This window comes from Opisthorchis viverrini (genome assembly GCF_000715545.1).
Source record: "Opisthorchis viverrini unplaced genomic scaffold opera_v5_4, whole genome shotgun sequence".
Classification (NCBI taxonomy): domain Eukaryota; kingdom Metazoa; phylum Platyhelminthes; class Trematoda; order Opisthorchiida; family Opisthorchiidae; genus Opisthorchis; species Opisthorchis viverrini.
In genome coordinates this window covers 513,407-539,622 of record NW_008751660.1, presented here as the reverse complement: position 1 = coordinate 539,622, position 26,216 = coordinate 513,407, and the positions used below count along the sequence as shown (strand labels likewise).

At 43.8% G+C, this 26,216-nt stretch overlaps 3 protein-coding genes across 3 annotated transcripts; 2 read left to right on the top strand and 1 right to left on the bottom strand.

Annotated features, from left to right (window-relative positions):
- Positions 1-1,907: 1,907 nt before the first annotated feature.
- On the top strand, positions 1,908-9,345 carry T265_00404 (hypothetical protein; the record flags this gene model as incomplete). The annotated part of the gene is made up of 2 exons (XM_009164177.1): positions 1,908-2,018; positions 9,082-9,345. Coding segments are annotated over 2 exons (186 nt in total), but the record flags the coding sequence as incomplete, so codon positions are not given.
- A 148-nt stretch (positions 9,346-9,493) lies between these two features.
- T265_00403 (hypothetical protein) lies at positions 9,494-14,176 on the top strand (the record flags this gene model as incomplete). The annotated part of the gene is made up of 3 exons (XM_009164176.1): positions 9,494-9,551; positions 10,582-10,929; positions 13,992-14,176. The coding sequence occupies 3 exons, from the start codon at positions 9,494-9,496 to the stop codon at positions 14,174-14,176; spliced, it is 591 nt and encodes a 196-aa protein (XP_009162440.1).
- A 1,263-nt stretch (positions 14,177-15,439) lies between these two features.
- Positions 15,440-25,236, bottom strand: T265_00402 (hypothetical protein; the record flags this gene model as incomplete). Its single annotated transcript, XM_009164175.1, has 4 exons — positions 15,440-15,996; positions 17,311-17,423; positions 21,529-21,700; positions 24,842-25,236. 4 exons carry the CDS (start codon positions 24,871-24,873, stop codon positions 15,753-15,755), a joined length of 561 nt encoding a protein of 186 aa, XP_009162439.1.
- Between the last annotated feature and the right edge of the window lie 980 nt (positions 25,237-26,216).

The following is a 26,216-nucleotide window of genomic DNA, read 5'->3' as shown; positions in this document are numbered from 1 at the left end:
GTCAACTCTGGTATTCAGCATGGAATGAAGGATTTGCTAGTGTTGACGAATTGTTCGTTCGCTCAGCTTTCAAAGGACGATGAATTCCATTTCACTGTTTTTAATCAGCTCTAGAACAGAACACTTTCATCTTATGGGTTTGAACTGGAAGACTCACACTTCTTTCAGAAGTTTCAACGTGAAGAAATTCAAATGGTTCAATGTCTCGTCTTCGGTACAGTACATCTACCTGGACACAGAAGTTTCTGATATTTGAGGTAGTGAGAATCTTGTTCCAAATGTGTTATCACTAATATAGAAAACAGACTTCTCTGCGGTTTGTCGGTGTCCGGTGCCTACACAGCTCCGAACAACTACTCCACAGCACATTGAAGAGGATGCCTCGGTTGGTGACGGGATGCTTAGAACAAAACTGCCATACTCAGCCAACGGTTCAACCACTAACTTTGCTCGCTAACCTGTAGGCATGCATTTCCATATTTTGCCCACTGCAATACGAAGGTCAACTTTATTCCACAGAGATGAACAGATTCGCACGTAGGATACACCTGATGAAGCAATGCAGCTGCCCGAAGTATCAAGATGGTTTTATCGGAAAATTCATGAACTACCCACAGATTACCGTCCCTAAAGTCAGTTTTTCTCGAACTTTCATAAGGAACAAATCCAGATTAAACCCTATGCGTGAGTAGTCTGACTGCCACCAAACACACCGAACAAAAAGCCAAAGGAGTCTCATCAACCATCAGGTATATCTACCAGTTCACCAATAGTTGTGGTGAACTTTATACCGGTAGAGGGCTTGGGACGTGAGCGACGGAAAGCCTGGCCAAATAAATCTTGGACTATTTCCTGATACGAACACTAATCATGTCTTACCCGGATCGCCAGTTATGAGGTGTGTGGCTGCGACCAGGAATGATAGTGAACTTTACCCACCATTTCAGCTGATTGCCAGTTGCAATGGGCAAGGAAGTTGAAGTTCCCTCCAAACCTCATTGATTAGTGCGCTCAAGAGGATATAAGTATACCATGGCTTTAATTAAGCGAACCAAGATGAGCTTTATTCGAGAATTTTACTGTGAGTTGTAATCTGTTCCCTCGCTTTTTCCACTTTACACGTTTGTGGTCAATGAGTGTCAGCTAACTGGATTCAGTACTTGACTTCACTGCGCTCATCGATCAGCGGAGCATAGCTTGCTAATTGTATCTGTTCACCCAATCAGAAACGTCTAAAATCAATGAATGACGCTAACTTTTGTCAAATATCTCGACATTAGTGTTTCCTACGTTTCAGAATCCACACTTTTCAGTAACCTTCCACTGAGGCTCTTCACATCTAGTCGATTCAAGGGTATGTGAGCCACAATGTTATCCGGACCCAAAAGCGGATATCCTACAGTTTCCCCTTCTAATTAAGATATTACTATTGTGTGTTCTTAACTTGTTTAACAGGGTTGAGTGAGACCCACTCAACCCTCGTACAAGATAACCGAATGGAAGATTCGACCATTAGATCAATTGGCTTAAAACTTTACTGCCATTTATTTCAAAAGCTACAACGGGGCAACTCACAATGTGTCGTATATCTTGTATATGGTATTGGAAACGAGGTCCTAATACGATATTGATAAAAGTAACCCCAAGACAGTTTAAAACCCAATTTCCTTTTGCATTACTCATAAGGATGCTGCATATTCGTCGACAGCCCACGACCGGTTTCGCTCATCAAGTAGGCAAAGTCCCCGTCTACTTGAAACCAAATTGCACGAAATTAGCGAATATACACTCATTTGCAAACTAATTTGTTTTTTTTTCGAGAGACTCACCTGGAACCCAGCTGAATCTCTCGTTTGTGATGTTTCCAGGCAACTGAATGTGCTGCATCAGGCCACCTCATGATTCAGCTGGTACGATATTCGAGATATAGCGATACGTGTATATACTTCTCATGCGGTTGCTGAAAACTCTTCGACAGCCTGGAAACATCACAAACGAGAGATTCAGCTTGGTTCCAGGTGAGTCTCTCGAAAAAAAAACAAATTAGTTTGCAAATGAGTGTATTTCGTTAATTTCCTTGTATTTTTTGTTGCATGGGTCTTAGCATCCACAATTTGACGGAAAACTGCCTTTAATATGGTAAGGGAGTGATTGAATAATGACAAACTCATACAGTCTGCCGATATGTTCTGCACCTCCTTGTCTGCTCCTCATCGGACGCCGTAGAATAAAACCTTTCTTTTTCGGTTACCACAACACCGCGCCCTTTATAGATGCAGCCATAAATGTCACCCGTTGAACTTAACTACTTTCAAGACAGCTCAACTTGGGAGTGAACAAAAGCAAGGATGTTAAATGAGCTCGTTACCAATTGAAATCTGTATGTCGCACCGTATAAAGTCACATTTCTTGACGAAAGTAATGTTGGAGAGGTATAGCCAAACCAAACTTGGCCAGATTACTACAATAGGATTAGTTACCAGACGATTTTCGGTGCCAAAATCGATATCTTTAAATGCGGTCGCACTGGTGCATGATGACGCACTATTCATGGCATTCCACCTGAAGTTACTCCGTGTGATTCAGCTTTGCTTTTTTGAGTCTCATATGCGGTGACTGGACTAAGTGTTGTGTTCTAGGTGTGGCAACATGATATCGTTATGAATAGTTAAAATGTTCTGGGCGCACTTGTGCGCAACTGGTCAGAAAAACAGGCTGCTCAAGAGTAGGTTAGGCTGCTTAAGAGTAGGGCCTAAGTAGCAATTATCTTGGATCAAAACCTCTTCAGGAATGACGTTTTCATTCGAACTCTGTAAATCGCATCTTTTGGTCTTCGCCAGTTTGGCTGTAACAGAGGTGAAGTATTCCTCTGTATGCTGCTGATCTTCTTACGGGCAACGGCCATCCTACAGCCGTCCGAGGTCTTTGCATGGACCACCACTGCATCATATTAGCAATAATATGGTGACTGGAGGTTTACTTGTACGTCAAATATGATATGACAGATCCCGAACCGTCAGAAGGTACGGCCTAGTTGTCGGTTCAGTTGATAGGCAGTTTGACGAACTTACATGCATAGCTGACCACCTCCGCCCAGGAAAACAAACTGATGGACAAAACATTGGTCTAAGAATTCATACCAAAAAATGACAATAAAGTTGGGACCCGGATACAGATTGATCAGTAGCCGTTTGAACTGTTTTCTTTTGTCATTTTTACATTTTTTACTGCAGGTGAATAGACCACGGTTTTCTAGGAGTTATGCCCTCTTCTGGACCAAGGGAAAACTTCGACCAGTGTTTAGTGTACACTCATTGTAGGTTCACTCCCCTTAAATATTCTCTGTTCGCGGCCGCTGTAGATGGACTTCCCGCTATCCAGCTTAATCGACTCTTATTTTGTAGGAATAGGTATTCATTTTCAAAAAAAACTACTGGGTTGAATGCAAATGGGTAAACGTCGGGCCATAGTTCAGCCACATTAAATTTCAAAACGGTCTAACCGATGGTGAACACCAACTGAGAGTCAAATCGTCCTGCTATATTCACATATATATACATATATATATTCATATATTCCTACATATCAACTCTAGCCAGCAGACTACGTGTGACTGATTAGTGCGATGCGTGAGTTGTTAAGCGTAACCTTTACAAATTACTCGACAATCTGCTTCCTGTCCAACAATCAGTAACACAGGGCGGAATCCAGGCTCGTCGACCACGGTTGATTTAAAGAGCAAGTCATACAGAAGATAGGCTAAAGGCAATTCGGTTACATTATCTCTTTTTAGCCAGCTCAGACTGGTGTGAATTAACATAAGATTAACGAAAACTTGGGGACTCCGCCTATATAATGAGCCCCAAGATGGGTGAAACCGGTTGTGGGCTGTCGAAGAGTTTTCAGCAAACTTATGAGTGGTTTTCTTTGTGAAACTAACCTAAAGGTGGTTTGAGACAACGCTATAAATAAAATAACCAGCTGTGCCAATTGTCTACGATCCAGAAAAGGCTGGTTTGATTCCACAGGGACAGTAAAATAGTTGTTCCTGTTACAAAAGGCTCCAATCATTACGTCACTCTTGATTAAGGTACCATCGCCTTTTGTCATCTGTGGGCCTTTGCAAAAGGTATTTCTATCATACCGAGGTGGATTCGTTTGGATCATACACATCACATGACCCAGTGAGCGTTATCGTGACGGTGTTGTACTGACAGCAGTTGAATAGATTCAAGACGAAATATTGACTGGGAAGTGCGTTAATATTCGTTTCCTTTTGTCCATCACCAATACACCATCCTTACTATGACTTCAAGAAAAGATTGTAAACGGGCATTGACAAACGTCATCCACTTAGTGAGTCCACGAACAGAGAGGGGCTGAGCGAATGGCATCAGAATATGTCTCAAGCCACAACGTCGTGTCACCTGACATTTGGTGGTGGCAGAATGATGGTGTGGTTGACACACCACATGAAGAAAACGCGTATCTTTCGACTGAAGGCTGCATACAGGTCCTCAACGAAAATCCTTCAGAAGCAAACAAGAGCGGGATATTTGTTTTTATGTCAGACAACACCCAGATTAAGACAAATAAACGGGGGAGAACAGAGCTTCTTGATGCAACACACCAAACTAACGGTGAGATCTTGAAATGTAAGAGCAATATTTTTTAAGATTTTCGGAAACACGACTGAAAAAGTTCCCTAGATGAGTTAGTTATTTCCACGCTTTACCCAAATATGTCTACCAGTCTTATGAACACTGACGATCTTCGCATAAGGAAAGCCAAACACATCAGGTCTACAAGGAGTTGCGATTCATTTATGTTAGTGATAGCCGGAAACGGTAGAAGGGCATCAAAAACTTAAAGGCGTGTGTAATATATTTTTTGATGACTGTACTTAGTGTGGGGCAACTGCTCAAGTCTGCAGACAACCAGATATCGGGTTCACACTACTTGGGGTTTATCGGACGGGTGTAGTCCGCTGAATCTGAGACAATCAATTTCCCACTTAAACAGCAGTTTAGACGAGCGTTTACTTTGAGCTCATATGTGTTTTGAAATTGTCAGGACTGGAGAACTGATGGAGTCCCGTGTGGTCAATAGCATGATGACAGCATACAGGATGCCTCGTCGCGACCATGCCTACTTGATAAGCCACGAACTAAGTGAAACCGTCAGTGGGCCACCTGAAGATTTTCCGCAATTTTTACATGCCACTTATGTCAAGAAGAAGAAACGTGATTGAATAATTTTGCAAAGGAGGCTCAAGGCCGTCTGTGTGGCGTACATTATGTGGAAAAATATCGATATACTACGGAGTGCCAGGGAACCTGTCGAATCTCCAGTTCCAACAATTTCGGCATGTGTATGAGCTCAAAAGTGAACAGACATAACATGCTTGTGGAACGCTGGCCAGTAGGAAAGTTCGGTAGACGTCTTTGTACCTGTTACTTTGATAACGACAGATATTGCACTAGTAGCACATAAACCGTAAGATGTCAACGAATCAGAAGTATTTCGTCGATTAGTTGGTCGTATGGGACACTCATCGGACATAGCCATAACAAAGTCGGGGAATGCTTACAGCATTTGACAAGATGAACAAAGGCAAACGAAATGCCTTAAAGTCAAACTATGTTTTGTTGTGAAAGAGCACAGTTTTCAATGCACTGACCTTGCAATCGCTTACTGTTGCTTTTTTCGAAAGAAGGGCGCAATGGAACCAAGTTCTTTTTGAAGACTGTTTGCCTCGGACCCTGAAGACGCTATCCGCCGAGTGTTGAACCCTAACTGGGACTCCTCAGATGGAGGTAGAGGACAGTCACCAATAACTACTGCCCTCGAACTGCTGTAGTTTTTGTTTCGTTCCATATCTGCTATTGCGTTTTTTGTACAAATCATATTCCTGTCGTATGGTTTGACTATCAGTTCCGAGACAAAAGGAAGCAGCATTCGTCTGACCCTCAACGGGAATCATGAAGAAAAGCGTTCGGTTGGTCAGAAAGTCGAGCTTCGCCAAGATTTTGTTGTTTAGGGTAAACAGACTAATCATTTCAGTTTGTATGCCACGCGCCCAAATGAGATACAATTTTGCGAGTAACACTGAAAGATGTCAAACAGACGATGATTCTAGTTAGTTCACAGCGTAGAGGAAGCAACTTCCACACTCCTCACGAAAAATACCTCAGCAGCAGTTGAAGCAAACTGGAAATCCATACATACGTTGTTCAAAGAGAAACCTTCATGAACGAAGAGATTAAGGCGAGACAAGTTTCAAGAGTTATGACAAGAAGACAGAATAATTGAGGCGACCCGATTTTTCGACACTGATGACATCATTGTCACTGCGGACACTGGTCGATCGATGAGGACGGTCTCCAAAAGTGCGACGGTCTAACCCACTTAGACCAGAAGATCGCATTCTACTACCTGAGGTGGAAGATTTCGTTGGGGCTTGTGGTCGATTAATGGAGAAAGTCCTCACAACTCACGGTAGGTAGGCGTAAAGGACGATTTTCGAATGTAACTCGATGTGAAGACATGTCAGGAGTTTATGGTTAACCTCAAGCCTAGCTCGAGTCCTTAAATAAATTCAAGCATCAATTCACAAAGAAGTCCGCACATCAAACTGATAAGTGGATGTTCCGCTAGTCCTCACTTCAAGAAATAAATATTTGACAACAGCTACGCGTAACCGTAGCAGACTCTTGGTCAAACTTCCTCAAATTCTTCAACTAGTATTGCCAGGGTAACATGCGGCTTCTGTATGAACAAGGTTTAATCAAGAAACCGATGAAGTTCACTAATGCAAGTTCACAGATTAGCTATCGATTTTAGTGTCAACGCATGCGCGACAAAACCTTATACCTGTGACATACAAACACCTTGGGGAACTTGCTCAGCAAAACACAAATACACACAGGAGATTCGACCTAGTCTCTTTAATTTTTTATTGTTGCTGATAATGTTTATCACAGTGACAATTCCCTTGGTGCGTGTGTGTCGACTTCGCAGACTGGCGAGGTGGTTGAACATTTCAAGTAAGCCTGGAATCTGCTTTATACATGCTAACGGACTGTTGAGTATCGGATGCGCCTTACTACCTTAGAGTGGTTATTGTACTGTACCTGTAAGGCGGCTACATACCACACTGTGCATTGTGGAGTAATATTCGAGGATAACACTTGGTAGTTGTGCCTCCACACAACTTTTATTCGATAAAAGCCACACCAGCGCCCACGAGAAGTCACATTACTGTTCGGCAAGTCAGATGCAGCCTGTGAGTCAACCTGACTTTGAGGATCAGATAACCTGGTACAACATAATTCTTGTTCAGAGGTAGTTGATGCAGCTTGTGTCCGTACGACATAGGTGCATTGGTTATCCTTGGTCCGAGGCTCACTCGCCAATGATAGTGTTAGTGACTGATTACTTTCCACAAGCGCTTTAACGGGTGAGTTGGGCGTAACTTGAAAATAAATCGAATTTCACTGGTAGTATAGACATATGAGAACTACTCCTAGTTAAGATGAAAGGAGGAAATTTTAGGTTTTCTGGGAGATATAGAGCATGGAAAGAGCTTGGGATAGTTCGGGACTTAAGAGGTCCATCGTTCGAACTCATGGTTCCCGGTTTTCTTTATTTCTGCCGTATAGAATCATGAAACTCAGTGGCATCTCAATACCATGGCCTCTTCGAGTTACATGACAGTTAAGTGGCGATTTGAGACCGTAAAATACATATCTCTAGTAAATCTAATCCGTACTGTGGCTACGATGCCTTCTAAAGTGACGCCATGCTAAGCAACCTATCAAAGTGAAGCAATTCACATCTTCTGGGTCGGGAGACCCCGAGAAAAGTTCATGTTGGAAGTTATAAACTAACAACACTTTTTTAGGCAAGATCAGTTTAATATTTCTTACAAATCATTTGTTAGATTGTTATAAAACTTACTCAGATGTATCAGATTCTTGCATTGGAATCCGTTAAATGATAGGCTGATGTCTTTACAGGAAACGGTGAAAAACTGATTTAACCAGAAAACCATGCACCAACTGAACCAAACCCGTTTGTGTAGTAAAACAACTTTGATCGAATATGGGGCGAAATGTGCATACCAGAGAAAGCAGCTGCGGTAAGTACTATTGCGTGTAAAGTGCTTTGTGCCATATAAACATATTCCAATTTTTCAAGACCAACCAAGTTCTAAATAACTGACCCTAGGTGACACTCGGCGAATTCGATAAAACAATCTTGGTTGTATAAAGGAAACTACTCACAAGGTTGTTGAAAACTCTTCGACAACCCACCGACAGAAACATCAGGTGGCATTTGTGCGGCGCATTCAGTTGAAGAATATCATAAACGATAGATTCATTTGAGTCTCCCTTGAAAGCCAAATTGATTTACGAATGAGTGTATTTGTCTAAATCTTGGTTTTACTTCAAGTTGGTTGATCCTGCCACAACCCAGAAGTTCTTCCCTTGTGAGTAGATCAGTAAAACTCAGGATAGGAATGGAGCAAAGACGGCTACAAAAGATTTAGGTCGGGTGTCTGTCTTTCCACCCCAATTATGGAAAAGGGTGATTCCACTTGTTCGGAGAGTCCGTTCCTACTCTACACCTTAAAAACACCCCCCGACAACTCAAAATCTAAAAGTATATGCCCCAGAAAGAGTAAAACTTAGCCACAGTTAACATCGAGCCGCATGCCAGAATATGCAAATGAGCACTTTCCTACTGAAAAGAATATTGGGATAAGAACACTCACATACAACGGCAACAAGAAACGAATCGATCAACTAAGAGTGGCAGATCCACCTTAAGCAGGAAAGCAGTTGTTATTTCAGGCAACAGAATTAAGGATGAGTAGCCGAAACTGCCGACTGCGGCTCAGTCGCACACAGTCCACTATAGAATTTTCGCTGTGGAAACCTCTTGGTGCGGTGTAGGCTGTTTGCGTTTTCAGATATTTCACACCATCAGCTGTCTAATGAGACTAGCTAAGTGAACGCCCGAACAAAGCCCAAAACTTCATTTAAAAAGATCTCGGTCGCAAAAAGACTAGTTCATAAGAGAAACTACTCACAAGGTTGCTGAAAACTCTTCGACAGCCCACGACCGGTTTCGCCCTTCTTGGGGCTCATCAGGTGGGCGCAGTCCCCGAGTTTCCGTCAGCCTTGCGTTCTACTTGAACCCAAATAGGACCGTTTTCGAGAAATACACTCATTTGCAAATCAATTTGGTTTTCACGAAAGACTCAATTGAATCTCTTGTTTATGATATAAGTAGTTTACTTTGTGAAAACCTACTACGATATCTCGAATATCGTGCCAACTGAAACATGAGGTGTTATAGACGAGAAATTCAGTTGAGTCTCTCGTGAAGAACAAATCGATTTGCAAATGAGTGTATTTCTCGAAAACAATCCAATTTGGGTTCAAGTAGAACATAAGTTTGACGGAAACTCGGGGACTGCGCCCACCTGATGAGCCCCAAGAAGGGCGAAACCGGTCGTGGGCTGTCGAAGAGTTTTCAGCAACCTTGTGAGTAGTTTCTCTTATGAAAATATACTGCGATATCTCGAATATCGTGCCGACTGAAACCTTTGTGTGGCATTCAGTTGGAGAATATCATAAACGAGAGATTCAGTTGAGTCCCTCGTGAAAACCAAAGTGATTTGCAAATGAGTGTATTTCTCGAGATCAGATAGTTTGGTTGTTTCGTCCAGGAAAACTTGCACCAGTTCGTCAAGCACCCAAATGACGTAATCCTGTACGGTAATGTCCAACACGATTTCTCGGGTGTTTGGCTGCATAAGATCATTCGGTTATCGGAACTATGGTTCGCACTTTTTCTGGACATTACTTCTAATTTCTGACTGCTATGGTCGCTACTGCTTATGATGACGATAGTGCGCATCAGCGTCCCACCGAGGACAAAGCTGTAATCTACATTGTCAACTTTCGATCTCGGTGTTTTTAGCTTTTCGTGATTTGGTGATGGCGCTTCCAATTAGGCACAACAACGTACAAGCGATTCGATAACTAAATCCAGGCTGGGCGCATGCGAACATACGGATACTGTAGACGTTATCCTTATGTCCCGAATACGGGAAAGTGAGGGGAATTGCAATACTTCATCAATCTGAATGGTACACACCAAACCCTTGTTCGCTTTCGGACGGAGCACACGGATGCTTCAATTTTCAACCTATCTGGGCAAACTTCTCTCTTCTCAAGAGGTTTTCCCGCGGGTACTTAACAATTGCGGGAGAAAGTTAAACTCCTAGTAAGATTTCATTTTTCCGTGAAAAAGTTTTTCCTGAGGAAGCATTTGCACCAAACTTGCTGGTAGTCTTACTTTAGCAGGGCCGGCTATTTTACCACACATACTCCTTTGTATCGAGTTTCTAATGGCCTGGGTGGTTATTTATCGCCTCACCCTCAAGTTGAAGATTCCAACCAGAAAGCCACCGAGGAAAATTCTGTATCACGCTGCATATCGCATTGTACCATGGACCTGAAAGCGATCAAAATTGAGCTACAGACTTTGGACCGAGTCCTTTCTCTACAGCCATCCGGAATGCGCATCTTACGAATGTCTCTAAGGGATTCGAACCAGCAACCTTTAGCATAGAAGTTACACGTGACCAGTCAGCAGTGCCATCACCTCTCACTCAACGGAACATAGACTGCACCATTTCTTCATTAATCATAAAGCGTTCAGCTGTAGCACCCTTTTGGTGCCTAGCTGCCATGCCACCCGAAGGAAGCACGAGGGCTGGGATACTGCCAGGTTGCCCAAGCCTAGACAGGAGAAGTCGAGTGGCGGAGGTCGGATTCGAACCACGGACCTTCCGGTCAGTAAATTCGCGCTCTGACCACTTGGGCCATCTCGCCCCCATTAATCATAAACGCACCAGTGTTTTGTAAAATTTCCGTGGTTCCTGAAGACTCCGTCGGAGAACAAGGATGACTAATAGACAGTGTTCTGAGCATTCTGTGGAAAGTGAAATCCTGAACAGCTTTTGCCAGGCTGTAGTGAAATTATCTATTTCGATTGTACCTGCTCATCAAATTGATATTCATATACATCCGTAGCTCATCAACGAAGCTGCCCTGAATAAAAGTCGTCAGCGTGGGGGCCAATTCAGGCAGGCTTTTCATCCCCTTAAATTTAACGGGAACGGTAAAACATAGTGTTTCACATAGAAAATATATTCCAAGGTGAGAACAACACACATAATTATCGGAAATTCGATGATAATCACGTGTCCCTTATTCTCACGTAGCCTCGGGTCATCTTAATGATCCGTAGGAATTGTGTACTGGACTTCGGACGCGTGGCCCACGTTGGATTGTCGAGTAGGCCAAAGAGAGCTAAGATGACAGAGCTGGCAGAGGTACAATGTAGTAGCAGGGTTGGTGGAACTAAGCGACTGGTACACATGGGCCAATGCCGAGGTTAACTTTTCCTGTACGATTACAGCGTTATCACCACTATCATAGACAGCAATGTAGTGGTGTTAACTACCGGTAATTGTCTGCCATGTACCCACGAGTCAAGCGGAGAGAGAGACGGGAAGCGTAAATATTAGTCTGAAATCTATTTCCTAAGTCTCCCCCGGAGCAGTGCCTAGACCTCTGATCAGCGTCCAACTAAACATTTTGGTAATCAGTTGGAATGAGGGGACACCAACGGGATTGACCAGCGTCCTCATAAAACAAGAATCCAATATGTAGTGACAAACAGGTTTTAATGCGGCAGCCCGGCTAAGTGTCTGAATATTTTCTACTAGGATCGGTTACATGCCACACTTTCAAACCAGATACCGTGTAACGGTGATACTACTGATGGGGAGGCACGCGAGCAGTAGGTACTGTTCGTGGAATTTCGCTTTGCGTCTTTTGAAAAGGGGAGATCTGTTGCGGAATTTATGGAGTCGCTTTGTAACATCTGCTTGGATTTGAGCGATGAATAATTGGAGTCAATGAATATTCAGGAAAGTTCATGAAGACCCGTTCAGGAGAAGATGAACGTCCAGTTTTTGTAAATAAGATGCAAATGAGAGTTTTGCTTCCCTGTCCAATGGTATGTAACCGGTCAGTTGGCATTTACTAATAAATGACTCTGCAGTGAAGGCCTTCTTCCTTTCACCAGTAGCCTCAATGGATCCCAGTTAGGCAAGCGCAAAGATCTCATCACCTGAGATCGTGAGGGAGAATACGGAGAGCAACAGTACTTGTAGTTAGACAGTGATTGGGAATCACTAGCGTATATCACAACCGTACATAACCTGCTAAGCTTTTCTGCCTTTTATCACTAGGGCGTTGCCTACGCAATCATTTCAGCATTAGGCTGTTATGCTATGAGGGCATTCGTGAACAACCGTTTGAAGACAGTTAAGGCGTTCGGCGGATCGCTTCCTCGGAGAAAGTGGTAGTGGATTCCGTCGGCGATAAAATTGTAGGGAAGGGGGAGGAACATTTCAACCCACAACATTCAGTTCAACTGCTTATTTACAACCATCTTTCTTCTATCTGTATCTGATTCCAAGATAGAATACATGTAGCCGGGTGTGGTTTACAGAAATATAGTCTAGTTTCCAACTTTCCTTGACTGAGACAACGTTATCTGGAATCGGAGCTGACTGGATCACCAAGTTTGTATAGAGGTCAGGATGTTTTATACAAACGTGTTGAGGTAGGATTAAAGGATGAATTAACTAAACCCGAAGCAACCTGTCAATCCGAGGTAATACACTCTGGAACGATCACATGGTAAGCTTCTCGTCATTTTAAAGCTCCTTTCTTAGAATTCCTGCAACCAAATGCGGAACCAAGCCAGTGGTTTACGATAATGCCCAAAAAGTTAATTCCGCAGACTTCAACACAACAGAGGACAAGAAGCGGGAATTCAAATCGTGAAACTGAAAGTGTTCATCTATGCTGTACTAGTACGAAATCGCTCGAGCTCTCAATAATGGATGAAATCACGGCCGGTCGATGCTGACCACAAAATTCAGAATTAGAGCAGCGCAAACTGCGAGTTAAGGCAAAATCTTCAACACAGTTTAGCTTGTTTTGACTACTTGATCTGATACTCATCCTGAAACCTAGCTTTTAGACAGTGGTCAAAAGCCGGGTTGATGAGCATCGCGGTTGGCTGTGTTGACGGTGTCAGCCGGGGTCAGGGTAGCTAGTAGGTCGGAAAGCGTTAACGGCTAGACAAGAAGTTCGGAATCAGTCGATAGATGTTATCGTTGGCGGCTTGACCATAAACGTGCATTCACCTTCGTTCAAATACTAGGGCACGTGCCTGGGCTGGATACAGAGCTGAAAAGTTGTCTACTCACAAACAGTCAGTAGACACGACACGCAATCAATTGTTGTGACAAAACTGGGTAGTGCAGAAAGTACCGTTTTTTATGTGGCCCTCTATTTTTTTTTAAAGAAAGCCTTTCCTTTCATTTACTGAGTTCGTAAGTTGTATAGGCCCAGTCAGTTCATCAATGATCAGAACATCACCGTGGTATCTGCAGGAAAGGGCAGTTTTCCGCCTTTGTTCAGAGGTAAACATCAGGATCCTCCACAGAGAAATATCACGTAAGTACAATAGTTCCGGTTAACAAGTGACCAGAAGGAATTTAACCTCTGTAAAAAGATCACCCACTATTCTGGAGCCGTCTAGTTTATTCTCAGCTATACCTACCATTGACTTGTGCAAATATTTGATTTCTCCAATCGAACATCAAGGGAAAATACAAGTGGTCGTCAAACAGGAGGGTCAAAGCAAAATTGTTCAACGGGCGTGTCATCCAAAAACTCTTTACAGTCACACTAGGCGCAGTGGTAAGCTCACCATAGGGCACACGCGAACTAACGACACACCACTTTGGAATATTGAACTGATATGTCAGTCTGAATTGTCAAATTATTCCACAGGACTTTTATTGTCAGTTTACTCCTCTCCTAAATGAATAGATAATACGAAAGACAATCGTTTAACTGCAGCACCCTTTCAGTGTCTAGATGACATGCCAACGCAAGAAGGCGCGAGGGCTCGGAACCTGTCAGGTTACCCAAGCCTAGACAGGATCAGTCGAGTTGCTGACGTTGGGTCCGAATCACGGACCTTCCGGTCCGTAAGCTGGCGCCTTAAAGACTGAGCCTTCTTCTGTCAGTTGTTGTCTTAACTAAGGATGTGCCTTATGGCGAGCACTTCGCCGCAGCAACACTAGACACACTAGACCGACCCAGACAATGGCTAGGAGTGAGCCACTGCGTGGTCACGCTATGTGTGATAGAATTTCCTGCTGGGGTAAGGTTTTGTGTACCACTAGATGCTAGGTTTTCACCGCTTACAATACGACCGAGGATCCACATGGGTAACAGAGAGAATAAGCGCACTAAACAGATAACGGGAAAAGTTAATGTAGTTACGGAAGAGCATGCGTTTCAAATTTGGACAGCATCACAAGGAAGTGCTCTAAATAGGAAAGCATATAGATACAGTGAGCAGCTGATGCAGAAATGCGACAAAACTTCGGGCAGGTGTTAAGCGTGGAAACAGACTCAGATAGTTCAATATACAAGTGGAATGTGGCATCCACTAATTCATTGAATGAAGATAGATCAAATGGCTGTTTCTCTCGTTGTTGAGCTTGGAAGTTGGCTTGCAAATGTCTCATTACCAATCAAGAAGACATTATCAGGCACCGAAATCACTCAACCGCGCACTGGCAATGAAATGTTCGTAAGCTAAATACCAAGCTAGGCGAACAGATCAACACCTACCTGGTCAATTAATGGTAAATGTAACTGGGCTACCAACTCCACCTTATTCGTTGAATGATGTTGGGTCTGGGCAACCGGAATCAGCTTTCCACTCAACGCAAATACCGTCGTGCCAGTTTGAAGCTCTGAGTTTTTAAGCGAACTGACTAGACAGTCTCAGTCATGCCACTAACTCTTCTTCAGTGCAATAATAATATAGTTTAAATAGAAAGTTAGCTGGATTCCCGACCTACAAGCTTCATGTGCATTGTACTGCAAGGGAAATGGGGCATATGCAAGCTAAGAGGATGGAGGGGCAGGTTAGGGGTATTAGTACAGTACTGTCCAGGTGCTCAACCAGAACTATCAGTGTCAAACTGGGACAGCAGTAACGTGGTAGTGGGTATAGACGGGAACAGGTGGATCCGATCACTTGTTCAATCATGCACTCACCATGATTGAAAGCACTGGGTTTGCAATAACGTGGTTCTACCAGAACGTGACCTACTAATCAAACAGGGGTGTGCGTATAGGAAGAACAGGTTTTCTGTGTTCAAAAGCAGGTCACTATGCACCAGGTATGCTTGCATAATCGGTCTCACGAGCACCAATGTATTGCACAAACCACAGAAGCCAAATTATGGTTCATCATATTGTATCAAAGCACTTGACGGAACAGGGTGGCAAAAGAATGCGATTCCTATACAGAAAACACATCCTAGCGGAATGTTGGGAACATATGGAAGGAACAAAAAATATTGACAAGCATCCGCGCTCAGTTTTGCTAGGTACAGTGTACATTGTCCGAACGGACGTTTGCTTCGAATTTAGAGGAACAAAAGGTCCTCCAGAGAGTCGTTTTTCTTCGAAACGGATGGGCGTACTGTAAGAAAACTAACAAAGGCTTGAAATCTTCAAACTATCCATGGGCGGAGACTAGAGATTGCGGCGATCCACGACAGGGCGGAATTACGTCACCAAGTTCGGAAAAATTTTCAAACCTGCAGCTCGTTCTACTGTGGATAGGGGGACCTGAAACTGTTTGAGGTTGGCTTTTTCTGGAAGTCGCATATTCGGCATCACCCAGGCAACGGCACGCCAGCCACCATCAGGTGTTTCTTGAATGGCCACAGCCTTGAAAAAATGGGTAGGAACGGCAACATCGTTTGGTCCAATGACTTCGTAGGTCACACAACGTTTACCGCCTTCCGTACTAGAAGAACAGATAGATACGAAGGAAGGAGCATAATTTATGCTCTGACATTAAAAATCGACCTCACAGCGTTCCGAAAATAACCCATTCCCCCCCTTCGAGAAACTAAGGGACTAGCTGAAGCCCCCTCCAAACTAGTGCAAGCGATACTCGAATGTGAAACGCTCAATTTATTTCAAGAATTCGAATAACGATATCAGAAGAAAACCAGTCCTGTGGAATGGCACCACCTTACAAGACTTATAGATCGCAAACGTGTGACGCGTGCAACACAGACGGACATACATGCTACTGAAAATTCGAAATTCAAAAACGAGGGGAAGATGACTACACGTTCTACAACCACTACGACCAGAGCAAGCATAACGTCACAGTTAAGTCCCTTTGAACGTACAGACTCGGATTTGCCCGGCTTGATTACGACATCAAAGAAAGTCAACAAGGGATGATCATTTTATAGAGTTGGTATCAGTGACGTAATCAGAGCGCACTAGGAGTCTCACGACAGACTAAAGCTTCCTTGTTTCAGTTTGTCCGGCTGACCTAAGTAAAATTGACTGAAGAATATCCATTTTCACGCAATCCAAGCCTGCCTTCAGCTCTGTCGATATACCCTTCACAGAAACAGCAGCTGATCGGTGGCAAAAGCATGTATCTCGCTTGCAACAATCATAATTGTGCAGCGTGATAAATTCACTCGAGTGCTGAATTTACTCCAACGAGATATTTCGTCTCCAACATAGTAAAACTCGACCCGAAGCTGCCAGCCTGACGTGGTGTTCAGGAGTGAATATTACGCTGGCTGGAACTTCGTCCCACAAGGTGCAGCCATGCCAGGAAGGCCAGATGGGAGCAACTAGAACAAAAGCAGCGAGACCCCGCACTATCACCAGGCAATGAGTACGATTGCGCACGCATATCCCTCAAATGAGGGACAAAAACGAGGAAAAGGATTTTTATGAAGGGAATGCCACTTATAAGGTTGCTGAAGACTCTCCGACAGCAACGACCAATTCCGCTCTTTTTTGGACTCATCAGATAGCCGTCACCCTTGCGTTCTAGCTAAACCCAAATTGGATGCAATTCGCGAAATACACTCACTTGCATGCTGATCTGGTTTCAACGGGATACTCAATGGAATTCTAGCTGAATGTCGTTTATGTGCTGCACAAAGGCCACCTCATAGCATAAACGAGAGATTCATTTGGGAATCAGTTGAGTCTCCTGTTAAAACCAAATTAGCACAAATGAGTGCAATTCCCTAAAGTCGCAAGTAGAAACAACTGGAACAAGACGGGGGAAGACAGAACAAACCGTGGGAGGAACAGCGGTCCAGTGACGACCACCACATTGTGTGCTTTGCGGGCGATAGATCGGACATATTTTTCCAAATCGTTCCACGCATGTCGATTGAAACCATGTCCTACCTGAACGGGTGGAGGGAGAAAACCACAACCGTCGCTGAACTTGTGCAAGTGCATGTGGAAGTTCGAGATGAGCACTAAATATAAGATAGAAAAACCAGCTGGAATATTTGATGAAGTCCAACGTTTAGGCAACAAACAGTGACCTAGAGATTGTGCACCCCTCGATCCAAATTTCTGATGTTGACGCGGCGTGTATTATGATTAGGTCAGTATACTGACCGAACTACTCACAAGTAGGCAGAATTAAATGAATTGAAGCAACATGGCTCAGTGGAGGTGGCCAGTCTGACAAAATTGGGTGGGGGGGCCATCGCTGGGCAGCGTAGGAAATCACAAATACTAGATACCTCCCGACTCGATTTAACTTTTAGTGTTCATATAATGACCATCCTGCTATGGAGGTCGTTGTTATGGTGAATAAATAGTTAAATCCCAACTAAGATAAAAAAAAATTCCAAAGCTGCATTAACCGAAATCCATTGTTAAAAAAGCCGAAAGCACCGATACTTGGGGGGGGGGGACGATCTGCCAAATGTCAGAATGGGGGATACCCTCGGCTTCTTTGAATGACGTTGAATGTGACAGGGTAAACAATCTACAACTGCTGACAGATGACAGGCAAAAGCCCTTCCGCCTCGGAAACCACGGTTGTGCAGGATTCCAGTAAATAGTCGGAAATAGTGGTGGGTATAGGCAGCGAGTGCCAGTGACGCGCAGCGAATCGGTGTGAATAAGTTTCACTCAACAGATTAGAAACCACTAGAATATCAAGAAAAAATGAACGCAGAAATCGAAGAACACCCTAGGCACAAGGATTTATGGTGCAGTTCAGAATTCATATCCAAAAGTATGACGCCAAGTGTAGCGTATGAGAACCAGTGAAGTCACGGAGAACAGGGCAATTTCCTCCCTTCACTAGCAGGGTGGACAACGTTCGGTAGCCGTTGAGAGATTCTATGCGGAAACGAAAAATGAAGTGTTTTCCCTCCATTATGCAACCTCACAATCCGGATGTTCTATATTTCAGGTTTCTAATGAGGGACATGATGAAAGGAGTGCGTAGTGCAAGTGCTGTTTAGAGTGACATTTGAGTAAAGCTATTGAAACCTAGTGACCCAGTTGTATGATCTGTGCTTTTAATGCCGGTGAATTTTGTTTCTGTAGCGAGTCATTCAGTTGCTGATCAACTTTGTTCATACGGATAATCAACAGTCGGGGGTTTTTTCGTGTCATTTAACACAGGACCCTATCGCGTTGTTTCCGAGTGGAGATTAGTTATCAACCCTTGCATTTCATCATGTAGACGCCAAGATTTCTGCGTCCATTGGGTCTTGAACGAACATCCATGGAGGGGAAACGATGTAATGTGGTGACGGTGGATCCGTATTACCACCAGGGCACTCAGATATTTAGTGAGTTTCCATTGTTTTGGATTCTGACGAGAACAGGTGAGGGCTCATCCAAATAGGAGTCACTCCATACGAGAGTCCACAACAAGCGTTCTCTTTCAGAATTCTATAAGGTCTCTCACCTCTAGAGAGAACACTCCCAAGTTCATGGATAAGTCACGGTTTTGTTTCCCTGTGAGTGACTTCGCGTCGTACGGAAGGTTGTGGACCGAAGTCAACGCTGTGAGTACTAAGACGAATCTGGGTGTGGTAACATGGGGACTCCATGTATGGGCAAAATGGTGGCCATATTGTGTAAATGGAACCGAAACTTGCTCAAATAATGTCTGCTTAATAAGGACTATCGTTCGTTAGGCATCAAACGCGTGGAGTAGTCCGGTTATTTCGGGTTGAACGTTTCATCTAATTGCCTTGATAATAAAGGACAGGAGCTCGGTTTTCACCAGATCACCAAACACCAACTTCTGATAGACTAGTTGTCAAGCTAACGTGTTGAGCAGCTTCGCGTTACGTGTGCACTAAATATGTGAGAGGAAGGCGTAAAAACCCTGATAAAATGCGTGAAAACAAGCTTAAGCATGGCTTTATGCAAATAGATATCGCATATTAAAAGTAATATGCTTGATTCGTGATCGGTTAACGGAGACCTGCAGTATCTGATGACGTAGCAAGCCTACGAAGGCTGCTAATAGCCTACCTACCTATCCGGTTGTTCGACTGACAATCAGCCGCGATGCGCGTCAGATCTATCCAAGCCTGCACGCTAGTCACTCCACTGATTATCTCACTGGAGATTCAGACACCATCCATGGAAGGCAAAAATCTCCCAGGTTGTCAGTGGAAAGTTGCGTTACAATAAGGCTCTCCACTTTAAGCAGAATAAAACGGGATTATTTTTACTTCTAGTTGGAGGTCCTCACACCATATGTATGCACATATTCATACATGTGCTCATCTTTTCTTTTGCGGTGCTGCGTGATGAAGGTTATCTCAAGTGATCAGAGAACAAGTAAAATGCGGCAAAGAATGAGTTTGAGGGTGCCAGCTAAAGCACAGGTAACATTCAAACTGACCGAAACCTGACTGATGAAGCATAAGTACAGTCGTCAGATCAAAATCACAAACGTACGACAGAAAACATCGCTTCTGAGACGACCACCCGCAGTCACTCAAGAATGCATGGAAGTCCGTATCAACGATATGCGCCTGTTTATTCCTCATTTTCCCAAATCCGAGTATCTGTACCATGGTCGGGAAGAATCACACGAATGAACGGTGCTCCAGTAAATCTTCATTCCCCAGCTGATTATTTCGGGGATTTTTTATTCGATGCTTCCCTGTTAGGCAGAATTCCACACGGATCCCGCTTTACCGCTCAGGTGCTGCTACGGCCGAAAAGTCCGTCCCACGCAAGATTGGCCATAAACTCGGGACGCATGCCGGTCCGGCATCAAGCCGAGATCTGATTGGTCGGAAGTCTGGACCTAACAGCCAATCATGACCCGGTACTGGCCAAATGCCGGTTGCCAATGGCGCTTCCAGAACGCGTCAGAATAAAGCGCTGTACAAGGGTTCCTGATTTCGTTTTGGGCGTTAATATACCTTGTGTACCATTGGTGGTTGTTTTGACGTGAACGCTAGTTTGGGAGACTCAGACCGAAACTTCGTAAAGTAACTCGTCAAGAACGACGCTACATACTTTCATCAGTATTATTTTTCATCGCTCACACCAAGGTTGTGCTTACGAACAAGAAGCTCTGAGTTGAATCCTGCTTTTTTCACGCTAATCAACAACGTAGTGTTTTCACTAAGCAGCGGCTTTTAGTATGTTCCTTTAGAGTGCTCTCAAACCCACTCAAAAACCCTAAAATCCATTGTATGATCTGTACTTTTCTCGGTGCGAACAGCCTTTAAACTATGAGCCCTTGAACTCCACTGACAAATCACATGCACCTGGTTTTCAACAACAGTGTGCCCCGAATCGCACTGCTGTTAAGCTGCTGATCAACTGATTTGATTTTCCCTACTGTGACCGAACGTAGCACTCCGAAAGCGAAAGTAAAAGTGTACTCATTTGCACTGTTGAGGGGCTCGGAGGCCAGATCAGTGACAGGTCAGTGACAAACGTGAATGTAGTTAACAATTTCACCATCAAACATAGTGATACAGTGCAAATGGTTTAGGACTTAAAGAACTATAGGGTCGATCAACGGGCATAATGGATACGGATCGATAGGTGAACTAAAAACAGGGTAACTCCACGTTTGGCGAAGGTTACTGGACAGACGTATTTGTGCACCAAATCAACCATGTGAGTTAGCACGCTGGGCATATGAGAAAAAAGTCCGCCAACAACAATTTGCCTGATTTCTTCCCAAATGAGCGGTCAGAAGACGTATTTTAGCATAAGACAAGATGAGAATTTTCAACCCGGATGAAAATACTGTGCATTGCTGTGAAACATCTCTGTTGGAGGCGGGATGCCCTATCGAAATGCCAATAATCTTGGAAACGAACAATTTCGTTCCTTTCCTGAGCATTCACTCCTAGGAGGTACTCCAAACGTCTCAGCAATGTGCTGTTACTGTGTGGAAAATGGTTTGTGCATTGATAATTGCTTTAGAACTGCATGAGCTATCACGGCAAATCATATAATGATGGGAAAGAGAAAATACGGAAGATGAGTTTATACTGACCTGTGGAGCAATGTTACTTAAAATGAAAGTCTGAGACATGGCCGAACGTTCGAAGCGATGATTGCCAGCGGCCGCCATGTGGCCACGATCATAACCAGAGCCGAGGTAGTCCTTGTTTGATACCCGAAACATTTCCAGTTCACTGAGATCTTCGTAAAAGTCAAACTGCTTCCTCCACAAAAAAGACGAGAACACAAAGCGGTTTGGGATATATGGGAAGGGATAAACGGAACGTTGGACAGAACTGTAGGTATTCAAGGTATTCAAACAAGCAAACCATTTGTAATGTTATTTGATTCGGTGCCTAGTATGGTAGCCAGGAAACAGGCTTGAGTAATTCCTTCGCTGGTCAGTATACTGGTCGGCTGAGTCAATCTCGTTACACCGTCCAACATTACTTGCCGAAAACCGGAGACCGTTCAAACACGGATGCGCGCTTGGAGGTGGGTTGCACGCTAGGATGGGGATCGAGAAGGATAGCTGAAGTTTCAAAGATGGTCTGCTGCAAACTGATCACACCAGACACGGTCGGTTGATTTTGGACATACTAATTCAAGGCTATCGTATGTCTACACGGAACGTCCCAACTCAGATTACTGTGTAGTCTGCCATCACACTACACATGTCGAGTTGAGATCATATTTTGTTAGTCGTCAGGGCATACTTATGGGGCTGTATTCACAGATCCACCAAGCAATGATACAGACCAAACTCAGATATCCAGAAACCCTAGCTATCTCGATGGCCAAACTGACTGACCATCTCCAGAGTTTCTTTCCCAAGACATTCAACTATAAAGTTATCGTGCATGAGTGTCTGTTTGATATGACACCAGCAAATTACGGTTCATGGTGTTTCTTTTGGATGTAGGGAACTCTCATCCATACCACGCCGGTCGGTGCCACAAACTGTCGGCTTATCTGTTGGATCAAATAGTTTGAAAGCGCATGGATTCCGTTGGGATTTCAAGCGAATCGTACATAAGTGAACGGCAGAAGCACGTCTCTGTACCACCTAAAAGCGTATACAGGGGTATTAAGAAACTTCAGACATCTTAGAAAACGATCGCAGTGAGAGGTGACCCATATAACCATCCTTTTGCCAAAGAAATCCAGCTCAATTTCTCGAGGGTATGGTAGCGAAGACTGTGTACATTTTTAGTCAATGGTCTGGTGGATAAGCCAGACATAGATGACATCTGCACTTCTTTTCATTTTCGTCCACGATTATGTAGAAACAAAACCCTCTGCTGTTGACTTGTTAGTGATGGACTTGGTAGCACAAGAATTACGAAGGTTTATCTCAGAAACGTTTTCTGACACCTGTGTCATTGTGCCCTATGGTCACGTAGTTCTATGCGTTGTAGCGCCAAAATAGGCACGGTATTAGTCAGATATTTGGGCTAGAACTGTCAGTATACTACTCACCAAGATGCTTAGGAGGTCGACCTCTGTTATGCATATAGACATGGAATGGACGATAGTGCAGGAAACCGAGCCACTATGTAGCTAGGCGACTTATGTTACCGATTCATCGGAGGCTCGCTGTTAAATAAATTAAGCGTTCAACCAATGGTCCTTGGTGTAGATCCATGTATTTCAGCCGGCTGTTTCACCGTTTCTCACAGTAATCGTCCAGCTGAACATTTCAATGAGGTAGTAAAGGAAAATTCAGCATGATAGTCTTATTTTCTAGTCCTCCGAGTAAAAGTATGGGTTGATCTCGGATATACATAAATTCGATCTAAATGCGCTATTGAGTTGATCTGATGGGCCTTATAAGTCCCAGCCAAATATTCATATCGAACTTTGCCCTGCCCCCACTCCCCGCTATCAGCTCTCAGATGGTCTTCAATGACCAATAGTTCACTGAAAACTACGTTACTACTTTGGCACAGCAACGTACACAACTTCTGGATATGACTGATAACCCATTTTGTTAAACGACGTCCCCAGTAGTCTGTGGGAGTGAATATATTTCAACAGCGCGTAAGTGCACTTAGCTGTACCGTATGGTCGGGTGAGATCACTTTAGGCCCAGCGGCTCAGTTAGACCGCGCGGTCAGACAGTCCACCTAGAACCATTGGTTTGAGGATGAGTGAATATCAGTTACATCCACGTTCGATGACGCTGACGGTCCAGCTCCAAATCAGACCGCGCTAGTTTTTGTTGCCTTGAAATGTGTCACAAGAAGTAGAAATTCCAATTAGGCGGCACGACGAGAATTAGCCCAGAGTGTAAGCAAGGAAACCCTCAGCTAGACTGTCAAATTTGGCCAGACAAAACTCCCACCGCTAGGCAGTTTCGACAAATCAGTATTATAAGAACAGCGTTTGGACAGCCAAATGGTTGAGTGCTATTCACTACACGGAATTTTTCCAGTAGCTGATCTCAATCTGCCTCAGAAAGCGGATAAAGGAAAGCGATGTTAAGATAGAGGAACAAAGTACAGCGTTACTCGCAAGATACTATCTCCGTTTAGGGAGCCAGGGAAGTTGATGTAGAACTTAAGTGCAGTGATATGCCTCATCCTGATCCTCCCAACGCCAGGTTACTCTCTTGAAGCAGCCACTCCCATGAGAATTTTTGCAGAATTTTCCTATCTCAACTACTCGAAAAGAAAGGACAATGAACAGGACGATTGGAACTTCTTGCTCAGCGACAAAATAAACGAACAGAGTGAAAAATGAATAAGCATTGGGTGCATTGGGTTAAGGCATTCAATTTTCGACTCTAGTACCCGTTTGTAAACTTAAACCCACTACACTCTCGCCAATTAGCTAATTGGTCACATCGGAAGACATCTTGTCATTGAACTGAACAGGCTATAACCTATTTCACATCAGAATCATGGTGCGAAGTGGTGCTTCGTGGTACAATTTCCACGAGATGCAGCGATGCAAGCCGTATATGTCACGTATGTACGTTCTAAAACTGACCCCCTACCAGGTGGTTCACGGTTCGAACTTTTTAAACGGGAATTCATTTCGGGATAAAACATGTGAAACCTAAGGAAAAGAACATTTTACATCGCAGAACGACGGGAAAAGTTGAACGGGGGATGTGCGGTTTGAATCAGTCGGTAAGGCGCGAGCGCTCATGCGGTCCGTGAGGATGGGTTATAGAAGATCTATCCAATCAGTGGCTGCAGACCATGGTGGAGTAGCGCAACCAATGGTGCGGCTGAATCCATTAGCTTATTTCTAACCGCTTGCCTCCCTCGGCTCAGTGACGGAGACATGGTGGCAGATGATCTTACTATTGGTAGCCGAATGCTGTAACAGCACGAAAAATCCGACTGAAAGGAACAGACTTATGGAGTAACTTCATACCGGTCAACCGCATCCGATGAGAATTGACCTGACAATTTGGCTGGGGTCAGATGTTCCAATACCCAATGCGGGATACGAAGTCGACGATCGTAAGCACAAACATATCCGTCGAACACGCGAAGGTGACCGGGCAATGGCAGACCGAGTGATTTTACTGAATCCGTTTCCATTGGAGTCACAATTGAGGGTAGGGTTGGCGGGACCACCTGAGCAGCATTGACAGATTCTATGTGTTTCGGGGGAAGGACCGGATTGAGATGAACAGCCAAGGCTGCACCGATGGCTCCGAACAAACCAGCTTTGAATATCTCACAGCTCCAATGGAAAGATGGCATTGTGGTTCAACTACGTGCCTGAATCAGAAATTAATAGAAAGTTATCAACATAGGAATTGGAATTTAAGGGTTGCTGTCGCTTATGACAAAGGTTTATGTGGAAAAGTATTTATTTTGTGCCAGAATAACAGTGAACACTTTCAGACGCGTCTCATCAACCCGTAAAATTGCAGCCCAGGAATTCAGTAAGTAATAAAACGAGGGTCCTCATGTTCAGATGAGGAAAGGGCAAATTTCGCGATCAAGCAAGTGAAAAATCTACCATCATTACATAATTGTTTGATAAGTAAACTCGCAGTGGGTTCGAATGTCAATACTATTTGTATGATTAGGATTCTTTTGATCCATGTAACCCATTGTATAAGAAAGGCGATTTGCAATTAAGAGATACATGTCCTGGATGGGACAAAACTCTTCTGGGCTATGGGAGTGTTAGCCAACTTGCCCTTACCACCTAGGAAGAAAATATCTCATATTCTGACCCAAGTGGACCATGAAGAAGCTTTGCAGGACAAGTTCAGCTGAAGAATGAAGACGGATTCGCTTGAATCACAAGTTAGGAGCAAATCGGTTTAGGAATGAGTGTTCAACTCATGGTGGTGCAGATTTGGTGTTCAGTTGAGGAACGAGAATAATTGAATTTCGAGGTACATACCTAACTATAAAAAGCGAGCTGTTTTAGTAAAACTTCGTAGGTGATGAAGTGTCTGATGGAGTGAGACGGAGTTCCGGGTGCTTCTCCATGAAATCTTTGCGTAGGGGCGTTTCTGACTTGGACACATTTCAAAAACAATAAGCATACAAATATCATGCGATACGTAGGTGAAGTAACGGCTGATATAGTAGCATCCTTCCCCCTGCTACACTGTTCGATTTATACTTTACGTTTCCGGCTGTTGGTGGAATTCTGTTGGGAACGAATCATCATCATCATCGACAGCATGACATCAGTGTTCAACACCGATGCTTCACTGCCGTACAACCATGACTTATTTGAAAGCCTTATTGTAAAGAAAAGAAT